Source organism: Molossus molossus, unplaced genomic scaffold (genome assembly GCF_014108415.1).
Source record: "Molossus molossus isolate mMolMol1 unplaced genomic scaffold, mMolMol1.p scaffold_m16_p_16, whole genome shotgun sequence".
NCBI classification, from domain to species: domain Eukaryota; kingdom Metazoa; phylum Chordata; class Mammalia; order Chiroptera; family Molossidae; genus Molossus; species Molossus molossus.
This window is the reverse complement of record NW_023425351.1, coordinates 67076744-67098195: the sequence shown is the minus strand read 5'-3', so window position 1 is coordinate 67098195 and position 21452 is coordinate 67076744. Positions and strand designations below refer to the sequence as shown.

The following is a 21452-nucleotide window of genomic DNA, read 5'->3' as shown; positions in this document are numbered from 1 at the left end:
GCAGTTGGCATATAGCCAAATGAGCTGTTCTAACCCCCTTTCGTCTGTGAACGAACCCACAAATCAAATATTTGCTCAGCCCGCTCTCTTTGGTCAGGAGCTGATAGCTGTGCGTCCAGGTGTCTCTCCTCGGCCGTGGGCCGGCACTCAGATGAATGTAAGCGCTGCCTTTGGCTGAGGACTGGAGAGCTAAGACCTCGGGATCCAGAGCTCGGCTGGGACTGGCCTCTGGAGCCACCGAGGGCCCCTCCCCTGCTGCTGTTCCAGGATCTTGCCCTGGACTTAGGCGGGACCTGCTGGTGGAAGAGAACACGGGGAGCAGAGTGGCATTTCTCTGTGGCCTGGAGCGTGTCTGACGCCAGGCTGTCTGGAGACTGGAGGGCGCCCTCCTCATTGCACCCCTCTCTGTAAGACAGAGCAGTCATCCGTCTGGTAAGTTCTAGTCGGGGGCCAGGGGTAGGTAAGAAGAGAAGATCCTATGGCCAGAGACAGAAATGTTCAGGACAGGTTTGTGACACGAGCAGAGGTGTTTCTGGTTTGTTTGGTATGACGCCTCCCGCCCCCCAAAGTTAGCACTTCTCCCTAAAGTTCTCCTGAATGCAGAGGATTCTGGGAACAACATGCAAGCAGGTAAGGCTGAGGTGCGTATCTTGGACACATCTCTTTTCTTCGCCCATCCTCACCCCCCTACCCTTTGGCAACCATCCGCTTAGTCTCTGACTACAGGGGTGTTTCTGTTTTGTTCATGCATCTGTTTTGTTACTTGCTAGACTCCACATGTAAATGCAGTCATATGGTATTTGTCTTTCTGCATCTGGTTATTTCACGTGGCAGAATGTCCTCCGGGTTCATCCGTGTTGTTGTACATGGTGAGACTTCATTCTTATGTGGTGGAGACACATTCCACTGTGTGAATGTACCAATCTCTATCCACTCGTCTATCAGCCGACGTCTTACCTGCCCGGAGCTGCAGCCATGCCAACCCCCCTCAGAGTTGGCCTCTTAGGGGTGTCCTGCAGGTCTGGGGGAGCCAGTGCTCGCTGAGTCTCACGCCCCGAAGGTGCCAAGGAGTTAGTCTTGGCCCGAGTTGTGCTGCCTCGGAGGATGGGGGGCATGGGGTGGGTGAAACTGCCCTGCCTCGTTCTTCCAGCGTGCATTCCTGGGTGTTTTATCCCTGGGTCTGTGCTCCCACAAAGGTACTCTCGTCCACTGGTGGTTGTCAAAACTGGTGTTTCTGCCATCTTGCTAATGTCATTCTTTGAAATGGAAAGTGTTTAAAAGCAGAATGAGAGTGTTATCTAGGTAGATAAGTATAGGTGGGTGAGCACAGGTAGGTGAGTACAGGTGGATGAGTACAGGCGGGTGAGTACAGGTGGGTGATTACAGATGGGTGAGTACAGGAGGGTGACTATAGGCAGGTGAGTACAGGTGAATGAGTACAGGCAGGTGAGTACAGGTGGATGAGTATAGGCGGGTGAATACAGGCGGGTGACTACAGACGGATGAATACAGACGGGTGAGTACAGGTGAATGAGTACAGGCAGGTGAGTACAGGAGGGTGACTACAGGCGGGTGAGTACAGGTGAATGAGTACAGGCGGGTGGGTACAGGCGGGTGGGTACAGGTGGGTGAGTACAGGCGGGTGAGTGCAGGCGGGTGAGTACAGGCGGGTGACTACAGGTGGGTGACTACAGGTGGGTGACTACAGGTGGGTGACTACAGGTGGGTGACTACAGGTTGATGAGCACCTATGCAAGGCTCCTGACATTTGGGAGAAATGAGGTACTTCATAATTTTCTGGTGAATCACGGTCCACTGACTGTCCAAAATCTTGAAAACATGGGCTCTGTAGCTTAGGTGATTCACACGCTCCAAAAGCAGCCTCCGGGGGTGACTAACAAGCGCACAGCGTGGCCTGCTTGATCTTAACCATCGTGGCGTAAGGAAGTGTGTATGCCTAATTTGGGGAAGGGAAGTTTTCAAAGTGAATACATGTGTTATGGAATCCATTTCATTTCCAACAAATTAAGCAGGTGCTCATTGGTCCCCTGACCTGGCGGGGCCTCCCCATGCAGGTAGCTCGTCTGTTCACTAAAGATCACCCCGCTGGACCGTGATTTAGGGAAGACCCAGGGTCCGTCCCAGGCAATGTGGGGTCGTTTGCACATGTGTGCTACTTCACTGTGCAGCTATGATAAAGCCTGTGGAACATCAAGTCACTGTCACCGCTCTCTGAGGGACACATGGAAACTCAGTCTCCCGTGGGAAACCCACCTGATCTTTGTGCTTCCCTTCTGTCTGCACCTAGCAACATGCCCTCCATGTTCGAGGACACTACCATGAAATTGGTCAAACAAATCGGAGACAGTGAACTCAGGCCTGTCAAAAGCTTGCTGGATGCCACCAAAATACGCCCGTTTTCTCTGATACGGAGGAACAAGCCTCGCTCCCTGTTTTGGAAACCATCTGATGTTCCTCTTGACATCTCCGTCATGCACATCCTCAAACCAAGTTCTTCGGTCCCAGGTAACGTCAGCGGGGCAAGGGCTGCAAAACAAGGGAACAGGGAGGAGGGGTGCAGCCCCTCAGACACACTGAGACACCCACACAGGCTGACCTCGGGATGGTCTCGCTTACAGGCAAGGGGAAGGAACTAGGGTTATCTGAGAACTTACTAGTTATAAACCAGGTTCATTCAATGCCGAGAGCAGCCTCTTGAGTCAGGAATCTGACCCCATTTTACGTAACAGTAAATGAAAGCTTATAAAATAATTTGTTTCAAGTTACATACCTGGGAACTGGTAGAACTCAGACTCAAACCCAAGTCCGCCTGGCTCCAAATCCCAGACGTTTTCTGCTTGGTGAGCTGCCTCCTGGGGCTGATGCTGTGCCTGGGAGGGTGACGGTGTGGTCCCCTGTGCCCGGTGCAAGTGACATCACTATTTCTTAGGGTGAGGACACCATCCCTGCTATCCAGCCACTGGGTGGGTTCCAACATTTGTCCTCAGGAGTAATTTACACTCAAAATATTAGCTGATGAGTTAGCTTCTAGGCTGAGTGATTTAAATGAGGGGGGCCTCGGGGCAAGCGAGCGCTCAGCCGTCCCATGCCCATCCCCTTCCCAGCTGTCCCAGCGTGAATTCTCCGTTAATCCTCGAGCCATCTCGTCTGCTTCCAGATGCTGCTGGCAAAGTGCCTTTCCAATTCAGGGACCGTGTGGCCAAGCAGCTGCAGGGGTCTGGAAGCGTGACTGCGGGGCCCCAGGTGAGCTTACTGGGGAGCATCGCTGAGAGCCAAGGAGCCTCCCTTGAGTGTCAGATTGTTACCCACCGCGACACAACCTGGGAAGACCTGCAACAGAGGTGAGGCCACAGGGAGGACGCATCCGGTCCACAGGCCCCACGTGGGGCCTCCTCCCGGGCAAGGAGGCGTCTGGTAGATTTCATTCCCGAATGAAGAAAACCGCCTCCCAGACGCCGCCGCTCTTCTGGGCCAGTCATACATCCATTCCTCCAGCTAGTGGTTGTTAGTCACCCAACACGTGTTCACCGAAACTGCAGTTGTCCATTGCTATGCTATTCAAAAAAAAAAAAAATTGTTTTCCTTTATTGATTTTAGAGAGAGAGGAAGTGAGAGGGACAGAGAGATAGAAACGTCGATGAGAGAGTTAACAAAGCGTTCATTTGAGCGAGACCCGGTCTCTGAAACTCCGCTTAAACAAAGTGCCCCGGCGCCTGGGATTCCACTTACCTCGGTGCCTGCGGGGTAGACCTTTTGGGAACAGATTGCAATCGAAAGTCTTTCTGTCGATGTGAAGAATTACTCACATAAGCAACTGGTTACAATCACAGGCTATTTAGAGACTAAAAGTAACTTTGACAGGGCATGGCACAATTTCTGTAGTCTTCTAAGACTCTTGTTAGAACTAACACTAGCTGCAGAATAACAAAATAACGTTTGTTCTGGAAATTTCCTCTAACAGTTTAAGAGGCTGCAATTGCAGGGATATATTTTAATATCTAGCACCGAGAAAATGAAGGATGGTCCGGCTGGTGTGGCTCAGTGGCTGAGTGTCCACCCGTACAGCAAGGCAAGGGGTCGCTGGTTCGATTCCTGATCAGGGCACAAGCCCAGGTTGTGGGCTCGATCCCTAGTGGGGGACATGCAGGAGGTGGCCAGTTCATGTTCTCTCTCATCGATGTTTCTATCTCTCTCCCTTCCTCTCTCTTTAAAATCAATAAAGAAAAAAAAAAAAAGAAAAAAAAGGAAAGGAAGTAAGCCTGAGGGCAGAACTTGAAATGTGAAAAGTAAGGTGATTCGACACTTTTCACTATGGATGTGGGCACATAACGTGTTTCCTAAAGGCAGTCACAGACCATGGGGGGAGCTCTGAGGGTTTGGGGGAAGAAGGCTGAGTGCAAGGGGTCTGTTTAAGTCTCTCTGTGGAGCGAACAGTTGAACTCAGACCGGAAGAATACAAGAAGCAAAGAGCAGGAGGAAAGGGGTCCAAACAAGGGGCTTGAGCCCCGGATGGACAGGACCAAGCTTGGCGTTTGCAGGAGCAGTGGGAAGTTGGGGGGGGGGTGAAGGTAGAGAAGTGGGGCATGCAGGTAAGTCAATGTCAGATGACATTGGGAAGGGAAGGGAAGGGAAGGGAAGGGAAGGGAAGGGAAGGGAAGGGAAGGGAAGGGAAGGGAAGGGAAGAGAGGTGAAGGGAAGGGAAGGGAAGGGAAGGGAAGGGAAGGGAAGGGAAGAGAAGTGAAGGGAAGGGAAGGGAAGGGAAGAGAGGGGAAGGGAAGGGAAGGGAAGAGAGGGGAAGAGAGGGGAAGGGAAGAGAGGGGAAGGGAAGGGAAGGGAAGGGAAGGGAAGGGAGGTGAAGGGAAGGGAAGGGAAGGGAAGGGAAGGGAAGGGAAGGGAAGGGAAGGGAAGGGAAGGGAAGGGAAGGGAAGGGAAGGGAAGGGAAGGGAGGTGAAGGGAAGGGAAGGGAAGGGACGGGAAGGAAAGGGAAGGGAAGGGAGGTGAAGGGAAGGGAAGGGAAGGGAAGGGAAGAGAGGGGAAGAGAGGGGAAGGGAAGAGAGGTGAAGGGAAGGGAAGGGAAGGGAAGGGAAGGGAAGGGAAGGGAAGGGAAGGGAAGGGAAGGGAAGAGAGGGGAAGAGAGGGGAAGAGAGGGGAAGGGAAGGGAAGGGAAGGGAAGGGAAGGGAAGAGAGGTGAAGGGAAGGGAAGAGAGGGGAAGGGAAGGGAAGAGAGGGGAAGGGAAGGGAAGAGAGGTGAAGGGAAGGGAAGGGAAGGGAAGGGAAGAGAGGGGAAGGGAAGGGAAGGAAAGAGAGGTGAAGGGAAGGGAAGGGAAGAGAGGTGAAGGGAAGGGAAGGGAAGAGAAGGGAAGGGAAGAGAGGTGAAGGGAAGGGAAGGGAAGGGAAGGGAAGGGAAGGGAAGAGAAGGGAAGGGAAGAGAGGTGAAGGGAAGGGAAGGGAAGGGAAGGGAAGGGAAGGGAAGGGAAGGGAAGGGAAGAGAAGGGAAGGGAAGGGAAGGGATGGGATGGGAAGGGAAGGGAAGGGAAGAGAAGGGAAGGGAAGAGAGGGGAAGGGAAGGGAAGGGAAGGGAAGAGAGGTGAAGGGAAGGGAAGGGAAGGGAAGGGAAGAGAGGGGAAGGGAAGGGAAGGGAAGAGAGGGGAAGGGAAGGGAAGGGAAGGGAAGGGAAGAGAGGTGAAGGGAAGGGAAGGGAAGGGAAGGGAAGAGAAGGGAAGGGAAGAGAGGGGAAGGGAAGGGAAGGGAAGGGAAGAGAAGGGAAGGGAAGAGAGGGGAAGGGAAGGGAAGAGAGGTGAAGGGAAGGGAAGGGAAGGGAAGAGAGGGGAAGGGAAGGGAAGGGAAGAGAGATGAAGGGAAGGGAAGGGAAGGGAAGAGAAGGGAAGGGAAGGGAAGGGAAGGGAAGAGAGGGGAAGGGAAGGGAAGGGAAGAGAGATGAAGGGAAGGGAAGGGAAGGGAAGAGAGGGGAAGGGAAGGGAAGGGAAGAGCAGGGAAGGGAAGAGCAGGGAAGGGAAGGGAAGGGAAGGGAAGGGAAGGGAAGGGAAGGGAAGGGAAGGGAAGAGAGGTGAAGGGAAGGGAAGGGAAGGGAAGAGAAGGGAAGGGAAGGGAAGGGAAGGGAAGGGAAGGGAAGAGAGGTGAAGGGAAGGGAAGGGAAGAGAGGGGAAGGGAAGGGAAGTATGCGTACTCTGCATGTCCATGTCTCTATGTCTTAGAGACGCAGCTTGAATGCCCCGAAGGGTGATAGGAAACCCTCCCTGGAGGCTCAGTGACCTCCTCTGTGAAAAGCGATGTAAGGGTGGCTCCGCAGCCCACCCGGCGCTCATCCAGGGTGCCGACCCGGGGGGCCTGAAGTAGAACCAGAGCGGAGTCTGAGGGTGACATGGAGATGACCTGTCTTCAGTACTCAAGCCTGACACATCCCTGCCCAAACCTAGCATGACGGAGAAGGCATCTCTTCCCACCCCGACCCTTCTGCCCCCAGGACACTGAAGGACCCCGAGCCGTGCTTTCTGAAGCAGTGCCGGGAGGCAGGGGTGAAACTGTACGTGGTGACCGAGACCGTGGAACTGGTCAAAGGCTGTGTGCTGGAGGATTGCAGCAGTGTGGACCTCTGGGGGAAATTTTCCGTCCCTTGGAATACATTTGTCAAGGTATGACATGGGGACACCTACTGATAAAATAGGAACTGGATTTAGTTAGGTGGTGTTACATTTGCTTTGGCTAAGTGGTGGATTCTGGCAAAGCACGGGGGGCTGCAGTGTGCATGTATGCGTACTCTGCATGTCCAGTTCCATGCTGGAGGAAACGAGGCACCGCTAACACCAAGCCTCAGCCGGTGAAGTTCCCTAGTGCCATGGCGCCCCGGGAAGCATGATAGGAGGAGGGAGACCTAAATCCCTCAAGGCCACAGAACTGTAACTCACAGTAACCAGTGAGAGTATGAACCACTTTCATGTATCCAATAGTTTGTGTGTGTTACAATGTTTGAACCAAGCGAAACATTGCTCCAGTGGAAAGGGCATGTTGACCTTCGGCTTTGGGGTTCCGCCTGCTTGGGCTTCCAGAGAACAGGGGGAGCCCCGAGTCATTTCCCTGGGGCTGCTGTCACAGCTGTTCACAGCCAGCACGAGTCTAAGTGTTGGCCACGGGGCTGTGATGTCATTAAACAGTTTGCATATCACCCCTGGTTCATGGCTGTGTCGATGGAGGAAATATTCAAACGAAAAAGAAGAATTTTTGTGAGTTTATTTGAGCCCAAACTGTCGACAAATGCCAGGAAGCAAAGCCTCCGCGGACTGAGAGCACGCTCCAGAGAGTGGCCCCTTATTTTATACACGACAATCCAAAGAGAAACCCACTGTGACAGATGAGGGAGGCAGGAGAAAGCAAAGCGGGGAACCCTGTGGGTTTGGATGAAAAGTAAAATGATGGACACACACATTTTTGCATGGGGTGCAGGACAGTCAACAGTCAGCCATGAACTCGGTAACAATGAGGGGGGTCTGTGGTCTCCGCAGAGCGGTGCTGTGAGGGGTCCGGAAAAAGGAAATTACTTGGACATTCCAAAGACATGTTACCGTAGATGCAAAAAGACAATAGGCAGGCTCAGTTAATTTAAAGACTGACCTTTATCAGGGAAGATGCTGGCCCAGGACATGACTACCTGCCATAAACTGCTTTTAAATATATATATATATATATATATATATATATATATATATATATATATATATTTTAATCCTCACCCAAGGATACTTTGTGCATTTATATTCAGATAGAGTGAGAGGGAGAGAGGGAGAGAGAAACATCAATGTGAGAGAGACACATCGATTGGTTGCCTCTCGCACGATCCTGACCGTAATCAAACCCACGACTCTTTGGTCCTTGGGCCGATGCTCTAACCACTGAGCAGACCCGGCCAGGGCCATAAACTGCTTTTAGCTAAAAAGTCTTGGTTTCAGACCATCTTTGTGGCTACTTCAGGTCTTTGAGTTTGCGAGGCCACCACGCAGGCCTCCCCGGAGCGTGTCAGGTGGGCACGCGGCCCTTCCCGTCCACAGCTGCATCGGTTTTGCTTTGGTCAATCAGACAAATGATCAATAGGGAAACAGGACTCGAATGGCAGAAGAAGTGAACTCTGCTCCCTGACAGACGCAGACGGAGCATGTGCAGGTGGCGTACACACCCCGCCGCGTACACACCCCGCCACGCACACCCGGGATTCCCGTCGAGCCCACGCGGGGGGCGGCCCCCGTCGGCCTTGCCAATTCAAGGAGGCTGACGTTCACCACCTGTCTTTTCTGGCCACAGCGGAATGAAACTGGAGATCAAAAACCAAAGGAAAACTAACACATTCATTAATATATAGACATTAAGACGTACACTCTTGAACCTCTAGTGGTTCAAAGAAGATACCCGCAAAAAAGATTAAAAAATGGAAACAATCCTGTCTGTATATTACATCACTTTGACCACAATAGAAATTAAATGGGAGAGCTGCTTGGAAGGCTAGGAGCGGCTGGGGTTGTCCCTTTCATCAATTCCTTTGGCTCCTAGAAAGAGTAGAAGAATGAAACCCTCATCATCCCAAAGAGAAAGTGACTAGATTATACTTGAATCTGAAAAAAAGCAAATCATTGCAGCATCAATATGAAATCGAGGGATGCGAAGGTCAATGGGGGATAAAGCAAAGAAGAAAGGGCAGGAACTAGAAGTCAGGAGGAGAGAGGGTGAGGGCCAGAGGGGGGGGGGGCTGCTGGATCCGGTTCTCGTGAGCTTTCCAGATGTATTGACTTTAAAGCCGCATGAAGGTTTGACCGGTGTCCCGTTTCTGTCCTCAGACAGACGGACAGGGAGGGGCTCGCCGAGTGAGCCAGAGGGAGCTGACTGTGCCCGCGGGCTCCGCGATGGCCTATAAGAGGAAGCAGCTGGTTTTCCTGGGGAACACCTGTGGTGAGCAGACGCTGAAGGAGGCTGGTGGGGAGCAGGGCTCTGTTTCTCCTGGGAAGGGAGCCTCGGATCCTCCACCTGTTCGGAGACACAGCCTTTCTCAGCCGCCAGCACACACCCCACAGCCACCCCCAAGCACGGCCGGCTGAAATGTGTCTGTGGGCAGGTAGAGCCAGGATCCTCCATCGAGGGGGACAAAAGGGTGCCCAGCGCAGATGTGTGCTTCACCCTGGCTGAAGTGTGACCCTAATCCCGGCCACCACTAGTCCAGTTCCTGCTGGGGGAGCCCAGAGTCCTCAGGGGTGACCCATAACCCCACGGCGAAGCCGGGAAGATACCAGCACACCACGAACAAAACTGCAGACGCGAGGCCTTAGCCATGCAGGGCTGTATCTGCGTCTCTCCCTCCCGCACCTCAAAATGCACCGTTCCCCAGCACACACCGGGGTTCCTACTCCTCACTGGAGAACCATTTGCATGGAATAACAACCGCAGACCAGGGTCGAACAGTGGGTGCTGTGAACACAACCAGCTCAGGGCCCGGGACGGCCACTTGTTGTCTCAGGTCGAGGTCAGCCCAAGGCAGCTGTGGTCCCGATCCTCAGAGAGCAGGGGTGCACTCACAACACATAACACTTCCCGTTTCACACACACACACGCGCGCACACACAAGCATGCACACACGCACGTGCACACGCACAGACACGCACAGACACGCGCGCACACACACACACAAGCACGCACACACGCATGCACACGCGCACGTGCACACGCACAGACACGCGCACACATGCACACACGCACTGCTCCCTGTAGGATCCCTGCTGTAACAGCTGGTTAAGGGAGGGTTCTGCTCAGTGGCAATAGCTAGAACAAGGCTAAACTCTCCAATCCTGTGGGGTCAGTGGCTCAACTTCATCTTCAAAAATATGTTGTATAAGTGCTGGCAAATATGACCTAAATGGAGTTGAACTCACAAGGCTCCCACAGCAGTAATGCAAGTCATGTGCTGCCCACTAGGGGGTATGGGGCACTTGCCTTTCTCCACTGTTCCAAAGGGTGACCAGAAGGAACCTTCACAAGGAATGGCCCCGAGCGGTAAACGCTGCACTTTCATGAGCGAATTTCAGAATTTCATCTTCGTAGTAGGTCGGAGAGGGAAAGAATCTGAGGAACGGTTCAGTAACGTGCCACAGCCCTGGTGTGCGGCCTTGGAGGACATCAGCATTCCTCGGCCACCCTCTTACCTACGAGGGAATGACACCTTCTCTCCAGGGCACGTGCAGATGGACATGTGGCTAAGTGTCTGAGCCAAGTTTCTCTCCACTCTCTCTACCCCCTGGGCCCTTCCCACGGCCCGGTGACAAGACCAGGTCTCTGCCATCTCAGGAACCCCTCACCCAGCGTCCACTCTTCCCGCGGTCTGTTCCCTCACCACAACTTCCTTAAAGAATCTTCTACACTCTGCTCCCTCCCTCCCTGGTGTCCAGGCCTCGGCCCACTGCAGTCTGTCCCCCCGCAAATTTACTCCCCGTTGTCATCAACAACCACACACGCGACTATTCCCTCCTTTGTGTTGTTGCTGTTGATCCTCACCCAGGGATTGTATTTCCATTGATTTTTAGAGAGAGTGGAAGGGAGGGAGATGGGGAGGGAGAGAGACATTGATGTGACTCACATTGATTGGTGGCCTCCTGCACGTGACCCCGCCGGGACTGGGGATAGAACCTGCAACCCAGGTACATGCCCTGGACCCAGAATTGAACCCGAGACCCTTTGTGGCTCGGGCTGATGCTCTAACCACCGAGCACAGCAGGCAGGACAATGGGGTCTCCTGCTGTGGGACCCCTTCCTTCATGGGCCCCTGTTTCCGTCCAGCACTTACTTCCGATCGTTAGACGTTTCGGAACTTGGAACATTTCTGTACGTGAAAGGTGAGCCACCAAGCAGAGGGCGGGAGACACGTGAAGGAGGAGCCCGGAGAGTGAGACAAGGGCAGTGGGAAGGAGCCGACTTCCTTCCCCGGGAAACTCGGTTCTCAGTGTGAGACTAGCGTGGATGGCCACACCCTGGTGCTCACGACAACGCAGGTTCTAGCTTCCTTCTCAGAAAACCCGACTCTGGGTTTCCTTAGGCAGCCCAGGTGATTCTGAGGCAAGGGGTCCCCAGGCCCCCGGGAACAGCGGGCGCACCTGGCCTGGAGGAGGAGCCTGAGAGGCTGCAGGTGCGGGGATGTGGGGGACTCCACGGGGGTACCCTCGGCCCTGCTGACCCGGCTTCTCCCCCAGGCATTCTTCTCTTCGTGGATGATGACAACCAGGAGACCTTTCTAGAAGGTGAGCTGGGCAGATTCTCTGCTTAGACTTTAGGTCCCGTGAGCCCTTGACCCCTCTGCATACCCACAAACACCCGCTGGGGCTCAGCTCCCACAGGTCCACGGGGAAACCTTCCCAGCCAGGCTCCTCTCTTAAGTCCTCATGTCCCCCACCTGTGGCCCAGACACAGGCCCCTGGTCACAGGGAAGGCCACCTATCTCCCTTGAGGCTGTGTGTGTGTGTGTGCGCGCGTGTGTGTGTGCGTGCGTGTGCGTGCGTGTGCATACATATGTGTGTGTGCGTGTGCATGCGTGCATGTGTGTGTGTGTGTGTGTGTGCATGTGTGTTGGGGGAGCCGAGACTAAGCCATGTGAGTGATCACTTCTGTTTCTTTTTCCAGAGAAAGAACGATATCAAATAGGCTTTATGGAGCCCATTCCACGAAGCTTCATTCAGTCCAGCAGAAACCCAGGTGGTTACCTCTGCCGGCCTCACCCAAGCCCCTGGGCTCTGGCCTCCTGGGAAAGGGCAGGGGTGGATGGAAAGAGGGGCTCGGGGAGTAGGGGACAAACGTAGAGAAACGGAGTCTTCGGAGACTAACTCGGGTGCGGAATTGAACTCCTCTCCTAGGCAGAGGAGAACATTCCTTCCTAAGAGGTGAGTGTGTGTTTGCTGGGGTGGGGAGGAGCCCTCACTGCATCTGGCGAGCAGGGCCCCTCCTTTCCCAGGGGCGGGACGGGAGGGTCAGGACGGGTCTGGAAGGTGAAGGATGGACTGGGATGGAGCAGAAAGAGGTTAAGAAAGAGGGAGGAGGCCGTAGAGGGCAGAACCCTTGGAGGTGTCTCTAGAGCCGATTTGGAGGTGAGAAGGGAGGCGACCATTTGCCTTTCTCTTTCTAGAAAGAGTTCAGAAACCTTTGGCTAGGTGTCTAATGAGAGGGAACCTGGGGCCTGCTGGGTAGGAAACTGGAGCCTTCCAAGCTGCTGAGGAAACAGCTTCACTTCCACACTGACGCTTTGGTAGCCCTACCTCTCATCAGTCCGTTTGCTCGTTCCCTCGTTCATTCCTGTGTCCGCTCCTCCGCGGAGCCTGCGGCAAACACGTCCTGAGGGCTCACTGCACAGTGGCCCTGTTCCGAGCACCGGTAGGACGGTGACCAGGGAGAAATGCCTGCCTCCACCTGCCTCCTTTCTGGAGACTTCTCTCTCTCAGAAGGCCCCCTAGCAGAAGCAGAGCCCCAACATCCTCTCCTTGGCTAGTTCTTCATAGACCCAGAAGGTACAGGCACCTCTGCGCGGAGGACCGACCACATTGTATCCATAAATTCATACAGTTGTGGTGACAGCCTCCTTTTCGAGTCCAGGGCTAGAATCTTTCTCATCTCTGGAGTCCAGTGTAGAATCCACATCATTTCTGATGTGTCCCAGCAATGAGCACCCGGCCAGGTTCTTCCTCTTCCCATAACCCTTTGCAGAATCCTCTCCTCCTCCCTGCATTTATGCCCTTCCTCATTTCCACGGAGGTTCTCCGTGTCCCAGCCTCTGCGACAGCTCCACCTGCGCTTGGACGTGCCGTCTTCAGAGAGGCTGTGGGGCAGCTGAGAGGGAAGAGGGGCTTTACTCATGTTGGTGGGCCAGGGATGCTCTGATCTAAGAACTGCTTTTGCATCCCGGTTGGCGTTAATGCCGAGGGCAGACTTCAAGTGCCTGCAAGAGGAGGTTTCTGAGAAAGTAAGTGCGGCCCAGCACTCGAAGAACATGAAGGACGTCCTGTTCTCCGGCATCCGGGCCATGCTTGGGGACCGGGAGGCTCTTCAGGACCTCGTGAACATGGTGAGGGGGCCCACAGCTACTGAAGGGGCGTATACATAGGGGGTGTTTCCAAGATGTGCCTGCCAGGATATATGGGGAAAGAAGAATGGGGGTAACCTTAGGGGGAGGAGAAGGGTGTCTGAGGTTGGGGACTGTGCCCCTAAACTCAGGGAGCGCAGCCCTAAGAGACTGAGGGTGCTCATTGTGCCCTTTGGGTACATGGAACCATGGCCTCCACTCCTTGGTTAATCACTTATAGACACAAAATTTACAGGCAAAGTAACATGATAGTATTGTTATTTTTAGATATGTTTTTATTGATTTCAGAGAGAGAGGGAGAGAGATAGAAACATCACTGAGAGAGAAACATCTGTTGGCTGCCTCCTACATGTCCCCTGATAGGAGTCAAGCCTGAAACCCAGGCATGTGCCCCGACTGGGAATCAGACCAGCGACCTCTTGGTGCACGGGATGATGCCCAACTGAACCACACCAGCTGGGCACATGATACTGTTCTTGTCCTCATCACTACTTGTCTCCAACAGCTTGAATGGGAACCCTTGGGTCACATGACCGGCCCTGGGGGCACCATCCTAAATGAACTGCGAGAGGACACAAGCTCTGCACGGGTCAGCTCCGCGCAGCTCATCCTCTACCTGCTGGACGCCATACTGGGTAAGAGCGATTTGGAGGAAGAATGGGGGAGTCACAAGTTTGGGGCCTCCAGAAACCCGAAAGGGCGGCATCAGATGCCACCTCTCCAAGCCCCTTCAAATGTCATGGTCCCCCTCACATCACACGCCTCTAGGTCAGGAGGCGCAGTGTGATGACCCTGCCATGTGGCAGGGCCTGAGGCCTAGAAAGAGCAGCCCAGGCTCATCCAGCGCATCCCTGGGGGCGGGGGGGGGGTGTCCCAGGCTCCAGCACAGAAGCCCACCTTCTGGGCCATGTTAGGGAGCATCCCGGAGACCATCCCAAGAGCAGGACTTTCCAGGCAGGGAACTTGACCGTCAAGTCTAACGAGTTTCATTCCTCTGTCTTAGCGTTCTCCTCTCAAAGGTCTCTTAGTTTATTGTGGGGAGAGGAAAATCTGACTCTCTTTCCCCAAATGTCCCCCTGCCCCCAGTGCTGAGTGACGTCCAACGTGATCTGCTGGCCCAGTCCATGGACAGGAAGATCCTCCTCCAGCAGCAGTATCTGGTGAGAAGTCCCCAGGGCCAGTGTTCCGGGGAGAGGGCGAGGGAGCCAGAGATAAGAACGATTCTGAGAAACGAGAGAGGCTGCTGGGAGGGGAGTGGGGATCCCAGCGTGGCCACTGGGAACACGCGCTGGTCTCCCTCTGGGGAGCAGGCCCAGCGGGCATGAGTCTGCCTGGGGAAGGCCTCAATTTCCATGGCCACCCCTGTAGAGGGCCCCTGCCCCTAGTTCTAAAATAGCCTTCTAGGAATGCAGGTTTGGGGAGCTCAGGAGATCTGAGCTATACCCGGGCTGTACTCACATGGTTACCATTTGCCAATTGTGCGCTCTCTCTCCATGTATGTATATATAAGTACATGTGTGTATAGAATATGCATATACATGTACATGTTGCACATGCGAGCATGCACCTATACGATTCCAAACACCACTGTTCTGCAGGGTGAATGTCAGTGTTATTATCGAGCAGCAGAGGCACCAGCACATGTGTGTATAGAATATGCATATACATGTACATGTTGCACACGCGAGCGTGCACCTATACGATTCGAGGGCTCAGTGATTTCCTCTAAGGTGTCTGTGGTCACACTGACCCCAGACAGGACCAGGACGAGGCTCCACAGCGCCTGCCCCCATGGTTACCCTGCATGACCCCTGGCTCTTGCATCTGAAGGTTCTCTCCTGACCTCAAAGGCTGACCTGTAACATCTGATACTGTTTCTTCAAGGTGAGGAGCATCCTGGAACCCAACTTCAAATGCTCCCAGAGAATTCCCTTCACCCTCCGGCTCATGCTCCTTGCCCCTCTCCATGGGAAGAATTTGGCCATAACCTACGACCTGCTGAATGAGTGTGGCCTGAAGATGGAGCTGAACAGACCCTGGTCAACCTGGGACCCGGAAGCCAAGGAGCCCCTGTGTGCCCTGTACGGGACCCTCTCCGTGCTGCAGCAGCTGGCTGAGCCCTGAGCCTCCCTGGTGGGCAGCGGGGTCGGTCCCAGTCCTGTCCTTGGCTGCAAACACCTCCGAGCTGTTGTCTGTATCTACGAGTCTGTATCTGCAAACACCTCTGAGCTGTTTGTCTGTATCTACGAGTCTGTATCTGCAAACACCTCTGAGCTGTTGTCTGTATCTACGAGTCTGTATCTACTCCACATATAAGTGGTAGACACACTCTGTCTTTGTCTGTTTGACTTATTTCACTTAGTATACGGCCTTCAAGGTTTTCCCGTGTTGTCACAAACGGCAGGGCTCTGGCTGCTGCGTGAGGGAATGGACTGGACGGCGTGGACGTAGTGAGAACATTGAAAGGGTTTCTCTCATTGTCCAGGCACTCCGTGGTCTTGAAAAGTAGACATATTTAGATCTATTTTAAATAGATCCCAGGAATACCTTGGGGATATATCTTTAATCTCTATCGGTATATGGGATCCCCTCTTTGTGCTTCCTCTGTTGAAGGACAGTGATTGGCAGAATTTTCTCATGAATTTCCAATTTATGCCAGAAGGTGGCAGCATCGTCCCACAGCAGGGCGCTTGCTGGTGAGGCCAGGCTAGTCATTGGCTTTGGGACTTTTTGAATGAAAGGCTGTCCCCTCTCTGCCCTCAGCTCTCCTGCCTCCCCTCCCCCACTGCTCCCTTCCTTCCCCTGTAGCTACCTCCCTGCTGCATTAACTTGGAACAGGCTGGGAGAAATGGGGCCATGGGCAGAGAGGGTCGGCACTGGCTTCTAGAATCTTCCTCTTAAACACTACATTGATTGTCTTAAATGACTCCCTTAAAGAGCTCCGGGAGGAAAGACTGAATTATGGGGAATTTAGAGCCAGTTCCAGTGTTTCAGGAAATGTCAGTCGCCTCCTGCGGTTCTGGTGGATTCTGTGATGCGCCCGGTTGGCCCGGTTGGCTCGGGCTGAGCCAGGCCAGCAGGTGAAGCTTTGATCGACTCAGGACGCAGGGCCCATCGTTTCTGACGAGCTCAGCCAGGCAGGTGGGCTGTTTGCAGATCCCGGAGCCTCCTCAACACCGCTGAAAGCAGGCAGGCGGAAATGTTGGGGTTCTCTTTTTGGAAGACAAAGCCGGCCTTCCAGAAGACTCCTGTGAGCCCCGAGATCTGGGGTGGAGGTGGATCACCGCCCTGTGGCCTCCGGTGGATAATCCGACTTCTCTGCACTTCGTTTTCCTCGTCACCTCGGGTTACTGTTGGGCCCATCACGTCTGTAAGGACCTGCCACAGGGCATGCGTACCACAGAGCTGCCACTCCGTCACTGAATTAGACACCAGCGAAGCCCAGCAAGCTGCGCCCCCGCTCTGGTGCCCGTGGGAGGCTTCAAGAGCGGGGCGAGGAGAGAGTCTCTGGTTGGGGACATGGAAATCACTTTTCCATTTGCAGATATTCTTAGGCAGTTGAGCACGTTTAAAAATGCCCCCTAACTCTGGTAACTGGGACCCTGAGCCCGGGTACTGTTTGCTTGCCTGCTTCACAGTCAGGAGTAGAGCGCACTCCATTAGTCGTTTGTGTGTCTGTTAAAGGGCAAGCGTCAGTGGGTCTTTGCATTTGCAACAGTGAGCCCCGGGTTATCGGAGGCTGCTTCACATCTGCCTGGCCCTGGTCGTCACAGAGGGAACCAGGCAGGGCTGTGCTGCCATTATTCACTTTCTCTCATTGCTACAGAGGTGTGTAGCCTTCCCTAAAACTGCCGGTTTCCTAGGAGTGCGTGGACCTGGTGTGGGTAAGGCGGGTGCCCCGCCTTCTTCCTTAGCTTTCTTCCAACCAGCAGGGGGCAGGAGAGTGTGCTAGCAGGCTGCCCCAGGTGTGCTGGGAGGGGGGGGCGGGGCAGGAGGAGGTCAGCCAGTACTGCCCAAGCCAGAAAGGTACTGCGGGGTCATCCTGCCCAGCTGGCCTCTGTGTGAATTTCTCTGATGTCTTTGCTTCAGGAGGTCATCACGACAGTCCCCACGTGGGATCTGGGAATTTAGCTGCCCTGTGCTCGGACTCCTCAGGCTGTGCTTTGTTGACTGTTCGTACCCTGGATACATGAGGCCTTGTATTCCTTGCAGAGGTAGCTCTCTCCCACCCCAGTTCGAGAAACCAATTATGTAAAGAGTGGCAACAGCAATTTTCTATAATTTCTCCTAGTTCCTTCTTAAATGATGATGGTGGACAGTGATTCTTTGTTAAAAAAAAAATTTCTTTTTTTTTATTGGTGATGCTCCTGTTTCTGGGTGTTAATCTGTGTGTATAGGTGTCCATAAAAGATTGGGGACAAGCTTGTCATTAAATGAGTTGATACCCACTGTTCACTGAGATGCCAGGTGCTGGGGATACATGAGTGAGCAAGACACCCTTATGTCTATGTTTTATTAACTGGCATCTAAAAAGAGGTGAAAGGAGATTTGTTATTTATTACATAACAAATCACCCCAAAACATGGCTTAAAATAGCAAACATTTGGCCCTGGCTGGTGTCGCTCAGTTGGTTGGAGCGTTGTACCATAGACCAAATTTGGTGGGTTCGATTCCTGCGCAGGGCACATGCCCAGGGTGTGGTTCAATCCCCCTGGGTTGATCCCTGGTCAGGGCATGTGTGGGAGGCAACCCATCGGTGTCTCTCACATCAATGTTTCTCTCTCTAAAATCAATATTTAAAAAAAGCAAACATTTGACTTCTATTTCCCTGTTCCTGTCAGGAATGTGGCAGTGGCCTCAGCTGGGGGGTGCAGGCTTGGGGGCTCCCAGGTCACTCCAGGCTGACACTGGCAGGGGCCACCTAGGCCGGAGCGCTTGTTTGAGGACGGTTCTCCTGTATGGCTGCTGGCAAGAGGCCTCCGCTCCTTATACTCAGACGGCCTGAATGTCCTCATGACATGGCTCCCCAGAGCAGACGGTGAGAGGAGGGAGGGAGGAGGCGGTTCCATGCCGTCTGTGACCTAGTTACGCGCGCCCTGCCGTGGGGTGTTGGTTGGCGGTGAGTCGCCAAGCCCAGGTCGTCACACGTGCTCTGCCGTGGGGTGTTGGTTGGGGTCCGTCGCCAAGCCCAGCTCGTCGCGCGCTCTGCCGTGGGGTGTTGGTTGGGGGTCCGTCGCCAAGCCCAGGTCGTCACGTGCTCTCTGCCGTGGGGTGTTGGTTGGGGGTCCGTCGCCAAGCCCAGGTCGTCACGTGCTCTCTGCCGTGGGGTGTTGGGCGTCGCCAAGCCCAGGTCGTCACGTGCTCTCTGCCGTGGGGTGTTGGTTGGGGGTCCGTCGCCAAGCCCAGGTCGTCAGCGCGCTCTGCCGTGGGGTGTTGGTTGGGGGTCCGTCACCAAGCCCACCTGCTGCTCGGGCTTCGCTCTTGAGGGCCGGAGACCCGGAGGGTCTGTGCCCTTATGTCAAAACAGCCACGTGTGTATCGTTCTGTTGTTGTTAATCCTCACCTGAGTGTATTTGTCCGTTGATTTTTAGACAGAGTAGAAGGGAGGGAGGGAGGGAGAGAAACATGGATGTGAGAGAAACACATGGATTGGTTGCCTCCAGCACTACCCTGACTGCGGCCGGGGATCAAACCTGCAACCCAGGTACGTGCCTTTGAATGAGAATCGAACCCATGACCCTTCCGTCTGCAGATGACATGCTAACCACTGAACCAAATTGGTCAGGGCTATATCTTTGTTTTCATACATCTTATGAGGTCATGATCCCCTCAGGATGCAAAAGCAGATCCTTGTGCCCACATATTCATTCATTCATTCATTCATTCATTCATTCATTCTACAAATATTTATTGAGCATCCACTACTTGCCAGGAACCCCAGTATTGACATGTTCCTCTTTGTTTCTTCACTGGGACTCTGGAAAAATAATAAAAAAAATACTTTCAAGTTCTGTAAAAATGTGAAAGGCTATTTCCTAGAGTCACCAAAAAATAGATCACCAAGGCAAGGATGCACTCCACCCAGGCACAAACCGAGGTGCCACTGTACCTGATTCAAGTGTATCCTGGGTCCTTTTTATTTTGGAAATTCTTCTGCTTTTGTGCTGGTTGCCTAGCAACCAGAGTTTTGCTCAGTTCGCTCCAGGGGTGTTGGCGCGGAGCTGCTCAGTAACATTGACATCCACTGGGTTTCCTGAGCAGCGCAGACCCAGGGGCCACCTGGCGGTGTGGAGGGTGGGCATCGGGTGGGAGACCCTGGCAGGGGTGGAGTTTGCCTGGGGTAGGGGGAGGGGTGTGCTCACATGGTTCTCGTGTCTCCTATGGACCGCTCAGGCTGACTCGATTCCTATCTGAGAAAGGATCGCATCTGTCTTCACAATGTCCTTGACACATGTTTCAGCAGCACTTTGTGGGCACGGAATGACATAGATAACAGACCTCGGCTTGTTTCCAGGTAAGTCCCTCCCATCAGTGAACTCGCAGTTTCGTGAGTTTCATGGTGAGGCTCCTGTGTGCAGACACTCGTTTTCCTGCTGGTCGTAGGTGTGTGTGCTGAGACAGAGTGGGGGGCGGGGGGGGGGGGAGAGAGACAGAGGGGGGGGGAGAGAGAGAGAGAATATCTTCCTCTTCTTATAAGGACACCAGTCGGACTGGATTAGGGCCCACCCTAATAAACTCATTTTAATTCATTTTGACTTATTTTTTTAAAATTCTGCACCTAAGGATATTTTTCTATTTATCTTCAGACAGAGTGGGAGGGAAAAAGAGGGAGAGAAAGGGAGAGAGAGAGAACCATTGACGTGAAAGGGACACATTGACTGGTCGCTTCCTGCATGATCCTGACCAGGGCTGGGGACGAACCACAACCGAGGTACATGTCCTTGACCGGAACTGAACCTGCAACTCATTGGTCTGTGGGCCGACGCTCGTACTGCTGAGCCAAACCGGCCAGGGCCATTTTGCCTTCATGAAAGGCACTTTCTCCGAATAAATTATATTCCAAGGTACTGGCGGCTGAGGCTTCAACATGTAGATTCTGGTGAGGGGAACCCAGTTCAGTCTACGATAGCGACTCACTTAAAAAATCCACAAATGTAGGATTAGGCTAACGACAAACAACACGAGTGGAGAAAGGACAGAAAATGTGAGTGAGTGTGCCAAGGGGATTTTGGACAGATGTACTTTGCCTCGGCATGACTTTTACTGGCTCTAGAATGGTCCTAACCGATACGCCTTGGCTGAATGTGGTGTTTTTCAAGAGTTAGTCATTCCTGAACCACCTTTAGGGTGATTTGCCATCATCTTATAACACCTGTGCTATTCTTCATGGACTATGTTTTATATAAAACCACAAAAGGAATATTGCCACATACAGACCACAGCAATAGAAAATGTGTATGGTGAAAATAAGACATTAAACTCTGTCTTGCTGGCCAGGCACTGGGCACGAACTATGTTGTGTTTTGGTTACAGGTCATGCCCTCTGAACAACGCTGATCGGATGGATGGATGGGTGGGTGGGTGGATGGATGGGTGGATGGGTGGATGGATGGATGGATGGATGGGTGGGTGGGTGGGTGGATGGATGGATGGATGGATGGGTGGATGGGTGGGTGGATGGGTGGGTGGATGGATGGGTGGATGGGTGGATGGATGGGTGGATGGGTGGATGGATGAGTGGGTGGGTGGGTGGGTGGATGGATGGATGGATGGATGGGTGGATGGGTGGATGGGTGGATGGGTGGATGGGTGGATGGATGGGTGGATGGGTGGGTGGATGGGTGGATGGATGAGTGGGTAGATGGGTGGATGGGTGGGTGGGTAGGTGGGTGGGTAGGTGGATGGATGGATGGATGGGTGGATGGATGGATGGGTGGATGGGTGGATGGGTGGATGGATGGGTGGATGGATAGATGGGTGGATGGGTGGATGGGTGGATGGATGGGTGGATGAATGAGTGGGTGGATGGGTGGATGGGTGGGTGGATGGGTGGATGGGTGGGTGGATGGGTGGATGGATGGGTGGATGGGTGGATGGATGAGTGGGTGGATGGGTGGATGGGTGGGTGGGTAGGTGGATGGATGGATGGATGGGTGGATGGATGGATGGGTGGATGGGTGGATGGGTGGATGGATGGATGAATGGGTGGATGGGTGGATGGGTGGATGGATGGATGGATGGTGGGTGGATGGGTGGATGGGTGGGTGGATGGATGGATGGGTGGGTGGGTGGGTGGATGGATGGGTGGGTGGAT

General features: G+C 53.7%; 1 protein-coding gene across 1 annotated transcript; it reads left to right on the top strand.

Moving 5' to 3' along the window:
- Nucleotides 1-2285: 2285 nt before the first annotated feature.
- Nucleotides 2286-15262, top strand: GSDMC (gasdermin C). The gene is made up of 10 exons (XM_036263847.1): nucleotides 2286-2526; nucleotides 3179-3362; nucleotides 6506-6674; nucleotides 8865-9000; nucleotides 11262-11309; nucleotides 11689-11743; nucleotides 12979-13120; nucleotides 13644-13773; nucleotides 14225-14298; nucleotides 15023-15262. The coding sequence occupies exons 1-10, from the start codon at nucleotides 2313-2315 to the stop codon at nucleotides 15260-15262; spliced, it is 1392 nt and encodes a 463-aa protein (XP_036119740.1). The 5' UTR covers nucleotides 2286-2312.
- The last annotated feature ends 6190 nt before the right edge of the window (nucleotides 15263-21452 follow it).